Source organism: Gadus macrocephalus, chromosome 12 (genome assembly GCF_031168955.1).
Source record: "Gadus macrocephalus chromosome 12, ASM3116895v1".
In the NCBI taxonomy this organism is placed as follows: domain Eukaryota; kingdom Metazoa; phylum Chordata; class Actinopteri; order Gadiformes; family Gadidae; genus Gadus; species Gadus macrocephalus.
The window spans coordinates 22,333,761-22,339,618 of NC_082393.1; the positions used below are offsets into that span (position 1 = coordinate 22,333,761).

At 43.3% G+C, this 5,858-nt stretch overlaps 1 protein-coding gene across 1 annotated transcript; it reads left to right on the forward strand.

Moving 5' to 3' along the window:
- The first annotated feature begins 1,733 nt into the window (after nucleotides 1-1,733).
- LOC132469491 (guanine nucleotide-binding protein G(q) subunit alpha-like) lies at nucleotides 1,734-5,070 on the forward strand. The gene is made up of 4 exons (XM_060067488.1): nucleotides 1,734-2,519; nucleotides 2,780-2,941; nucleotides 4,357-4,541; nucleotides 4,803-5,070. Exons 2-4 carry the CDS (start codon nucleotides 2,791-2,793, stop codon nucleotides 4,956-4,958), a joined length of 492 nt encoding a protein of 163 aa, XP_059923471.1. The 5' UTR covers nucleotides 1,734-2,519; nucleotides 2,780-2,790; the 3' UTR covers nucleotides 4,959-5,070.
- Nucleotides 5,071-5,858: the final 788 nt, after the last annotated feature.

Consider the following 5,858-nt stretch of genomic DNA (forward strand, 5'->3'; position numbering starts at 1 on the left):
GTGCAGCCAGTTAATGGACCCCGAAACGTGGAGAAAATAACATGGCAAGAAGTAAAAAAAAAAAAAAAAAACGAAAAGGATAATAATATCAGGTTTAGACCTTATGTTGTGTACATTCTGTTAAAGCAATATGAAAAACCTTTAACGGAAACATATCTCTCTATTGAAAGTCCCTCCCTCTCTCGCTGTTAGACCAATGTAACTGAAAGTCCCTCCCTCTCTTTCGCAAATAACGCTCATTTGGAGCATCCCATTCCAAGCACTGTCGTGAGACGAGAACGCCTGGGAACGAGGTGAAGGAGACGCATTCTAACTTGCGGTTTCTGACTGACAATGCTTTAGATAGAAGTGAAGTAAGGGATCGAACGAAGGCATATTAAAACACAACTCGACGGCCCTTGGGTCGGCTAATGTATTGTTTTTGTAAAGTTGGCTTGAGAGAAAACAAGGAAATTATCCAGAGCTGGAGGCGTATCAAGAAACAGACATTAGCCTAACTGGATGGACAACGCCCATTTCTGTCAAACACCACCAGTGACGTCCCCAACATACATGACAATACAACAGTTCAATGTTGATTCAGGGTAAATGTGATATTTTCTATTAGTTTAGCATCCTATACTTCTCTACCAATCACGTATAGCAAACTTAAAATAAAGAACAATCAACTTGATTGTGAGCATGTACAAAATCACAACATTAGTTGGCCGTTGGTGACGTCATATTTATATTGTAACAGCAGTGTTGAGATTTAATCAAACTCTTAACATAATTTTTGTGTCGTTTTTTTATTAAGCCATCCTTTTAGCCTACTGAGCCTGCAAAATAGAAGAACAATTTGTAATTTAGCCTAGTGACATCTTGTGGACGTCTTGTGTTATTGCATGACATCAAAAACGGATGGTTTAGGCCCAATAACGTTGATACATAAACATCCCGCGAATGGAAAGGGACGCATAAAGATGTGATTGTCGAGTTAAAACATATATGTCTTGATGCTTGTACTCACAAATAGCCAATAAGAGCAATTGTAGATAGCCTACAAAAACATAGGTCTATACATCCAGATATATTTTGTGAACGGGGCTTTTTAATTTACTGTATTGTTATTGTGGTCAGCGATTGGTTGGTTTAACGTGCAAAAAGATGGACAAAGATGGCTTTTTTTCTTTCTGATCCACAAGTCACTGTAGCCTTGGTTGTGTGGTGCCTTTGTCGTAGGCTATAACCCTTGCATTTACTAAGTGTTGATTCATTGTTGGATGGTGTGCAAACATTATACCAAATGCTGCTGCGATATGACTCAATTGACGGTCGTCAGATTAATCATTAATCGTTCACTGTAAGCGAGTGTCAAGGGACAAAGTCTTCTCGCTGCACTGAACTCTCCCTGCCGGTGCGATACCATTAGGTCCTACACCGCTCCCTCAAGAACACTGGCCTCTTATGGCGAAGGCTGTACTTCGACCGAAAGGGTACCTCCTTACTTGACGGAGCGGAACACCTGTTTTTTGTTCTATTCTTGTCAAGGCCTACCCATTACCGAAATAATCTATGTTATATATTTTCCATTGTCTTTTATGGATCACCCATCTATGGTCCCTTTGAATGTGCGCCCCCCCCCCCCCACACACACACACAAACACACGCACACGCACACGCACACGCACACGCACACACACCCCACATCTCTCCCTCCCTCCCTCCCTCCCTCCCATTGCTTACTATGTGGCCACTGCTCTGTTCGCCCTCAACTCTTCTGTTGCCATGGAAATGGCGAGCTCAGGTGATCCTAATATCGGAGAGCTGCTAGTGAGTCAATGAAAGCCTCGACAAACCGGTTCGGCTGGCAGACACAAAAGATAGACATCCGAAGAACTCGAGAGGGGGTGGGACGGACAAATACCTGTTGTGCCCTAGGTAAAGCCTATATCTAGGAAAACTCGTTCACGATCCCTCCACACAAGTAAAAAGAAAGTTAAAGGAACACAACAATTATTTCCAAAGCACATAAACAGAAGAGGGACTTGTCGACCTACAGGCCAATGCTTCACTTCATCGTGCGTATATTACAATCAACTCTCCTTTTACGGCCGTGTGCGATTTATAGCCCTCGAGATTTGCCAGCCGATAAACTCGGTAGACTACACGGACATAAACAGAGGAGCGGGGATTTACAGTAGCGGTCCAGAGGAGGGATAAACAGCAGTCGAAACTTTATCCATGGCGCAGATCAGGCCAGTCACCCAGGGCGCATTCCACTGGCAGAGAAGCGAGAGTGGAGTTCACAACACGACACACTGAGAGTGCTCCTCTCTACCGTGCTGAGTCTAGTAATACCCGAGGAGCAGGTTATTATTACCTGTGGATTTAACTTTTTGCTTTTGACGATGAGAAGCCTGCAGGAGCTGGAGTTACAGAAGCATGCTGTGATTTGACTCGTTTTGGAAAATGGACAGCGAAACGCGCACAGAAAAGTTTGCGGCCGATTTTTCCCGAGGATTGTGACAGACATAAAGGTAGGCGTATTGGTTTGTAAGCGTTTTGAGCGTGGACTTTTGAAAACTAACCTGATGGTTTGAAGAAGAGCGTTGGCTATGGTTCATAATTGAATGAACTCACGCGATATACATTTTTTTTTTTTAAATGAGATTTTAAATACATAACCATGAGCAGCCAAGAACAGTGCACTTTGTCAACCACATTAACCTAATTTCCAATCATTAAAGACTCATTGTCAATTGTCATGTGTGATCGTTAACGAACCAATGCATTTCAGTGGTGTTCGCCATGGCCGGTTGTGTCCGATGGTGCCATCGGACGTGTATGTGCTGCCTGTCAGAGGAGGAGAAGAACACCATCGTGTTGGACAAAGAAATCCAGAAGATTCTCCGGGAACAGAAAAAGAGAGAACGAAGGGAAATCAAAGTTCTCCTGTTAGGTAGGCCTATAAGAGGCGTTGGCCGTCATCCATAGTTGAAAGTATTCCCTGACACATATAATCCTAGGCGATTGGTTAAATATCATTGACCAGAACATCCATTATATTGAATTAAATGTGGTAATAATACGACAATCAAGATGTGGTCGTCTCGGCCTGTGATCTATTTCTAAGGCGCGTCGCATCAGTGGCAACTGGCCAATGACCCTAATGGCCCGATTTGAAACAACGTCTTGACAAACTATGACAAATATGTGTGGACGTATGAGAATTCAATGATTGAACGGGTTGTTTAAAGCTTGCTTCCTTGGAATTGTGCCTGGATCACAGTAGATATGGCTATATTTTCCAAAGAATGATTAGCCTCTTGAGATCAATCCGATCCCGCGAGTTCAAGTTGTTTTCCAATCTGCAGATGGGTTAGTGTGAGCAAAGCGATGATATTCATTGCGAAACGGACGTTTCTATAGTCTCACGCAAGGGAGTGGGAACCTGTTAGTATTTTCGATATAATTAACCATGACTCAATTTGAATGTTTGATCGGTTCAACCACACCTGTCAATTTTTTGGCACTTCACATGTACTTCTCAATCTACATTTATAATATTATTGTTTTTTTTACCACTTTTTTTCGCTTTTTTCACTGTAGCACAATCCTACATCTCCCTACATGGCGGTGTATTACGTTGGTAGTGTGTGTTCCTGATGTTTTGGAATATAGGAAGTGCAGCTCAATTCCAGTCTTCTCTTTGGAGCCAGGTCTGTCTGTGGCGTGCCTTCTCGACGGCCAGGCTGTGTTCGCTTATTCCGTATCTGCTCAATGATTTTCTTAGTTTTGGGTCAGTCACGGTGGTCAGGTATTCTGCAACTGTGTATTCTCTGTTAAGGGACAAGTAGCCATTTACTCTAGTTCTTATAATTTGATTCTGCCTGATATGGTGGTTGCCATATGTTGGACAGAGTTCCAGGACAAGCTTGCTAAGGGGACTCTTTTCTGGATGTAACTCTCTGTGGGTGAGGGCCTTGTTGTGGAGTGTGTTGCTTGTCACTTTCCTTAATGTGTTATAACATTTTAGCGCTCTCTAACGATTGGATATTGTCCCATTCGTCCTATCTCTCTCACTCACTCATTCACTAATTTACACACTCACTCGGTCACACGCACCCAGAAACAAATTCACATATTCACTGATGCGTCTCCTCGCAAGTTTCTTAATTAATAATACAAAATAACGATAAATGGCCAACTTATTGCACTTTTTAAACCTGCCAACACTCTTTAATTCCACACCCTCCCTCCACACATTATTCCCTAATGAAATGTATCCAAATGTTAAACGATACCATGAGAAAACCTAGAATAAATGATCTGGATACAGGATGCATCGTACGACTCTCCTGTCTGCGTTCTCAGGCACGGGGGAGAGTGGCAAGACCACCTTCATCCGCCAGATGAGGATCATCCACGGCCGGGGCTTCACGGATGACGAGAGGAAGGCCTTCGCTCAATGCATCTTCCAGAACATCTTTACCGCCATTCAGGCCCTGACCACTGCCATGGAGGCCCTGAAGATCCCTTACTCCAACACAGAGAACGAGGTCAGACGCACCCAAGCATCCACACACACATGCACACAATGAAACACACACACGTGCACACAAAGAAACACACACACACACACACGCATATTCTGAATCTGAATATGCAGCAGGGCTTTATACTCATATTCACAAAGAAGCTTGATTTGCTGGTTTTCCCCAAGGAGACTGCATGTCTTAAGTACAGGTCAAATATAAAGTGGGCTCTGATATAAATCTCTCTCTATATTCATCCATGGAAATCTGTGTTTGGGTCCTCAGATGTATGCTAAGTGGATCCATGAGGAGGACACTGCGAAGGTGACTCGTCTGGACCGCGGCTACGTGGACGCCATCCGCCGGCTCTGGGCCGACGGAGGCATCCGCATCTGCTACGGTCGCCGCGGAGAGTACCAGCTCCTGGACTCCACCGAGTAGTGAGTCGCTAGCCGGGGTCCCCCCGCTCAGGGTCCCCTTAGGGCCTGGCTGCCGGGGCCCAGCCTGTAGCCCAGCCTGTAGTCCAGTCTAGTATAGCTATAGTCCAGCCAATAGTCTAGCTACAATCCAGCGTTTAGTCAAGCTATAGTCCAAACTATAGTCTAGCTATAGTCCAGTCTATAGTCTAGACTAGCAGATGGTATATGCTGGGTTATAGGCTGGACTATAAAACAGACTACAGGCTGGACTATAGCTAGACTAAAGATAGCCTTTAGTCTAGCTATAGTCTAGGCAATAGTCTTAACAGAGTAAAACGTGTCGCCTCGGAGTTTCTCCCTTTTCACTGACCTTGTGTTAATACTGAGAAAAAGAGTGTGACGTGTTATTCTGAAACAAGCCACTAGAGGGGGCTGGTAATACATCTCTTTCTCATCCTTGTTCTCTGACCAACAGTAAAAAACCTTCTAGAAAGAACCATGTATGGCAAGCATTTCCTGTCGTGCCAACCAAACCAAATGTAATAAGAAATTATGTTTACAAATATCCCTCTCTCTCTCTCTCTCTCTCTCTCTCTCTCTCTCTCTCTCTCTCTCTCTCTCTCTCTCTCTCTCTCTCTCTCTATATATATATATATATATATATATATATATATATATATATATATATATATATATATATACAATATATATACAATCGTTTATTTCTCCATATTTAATAACATTCAAACCACAGTCAATGGGCAATAGAGCACTCGCTCTGCCTTATCTATTTTGCCGTTAATCTCTCTTCCTTGTGTATTAAAGCGTATCACTCACCACAGTACCGGTGATAATAAGATACACACTAGGTCAACATTCAGTTAATGACATGGTGTTTTAGAACAAGCCATAAAGCGGTCAC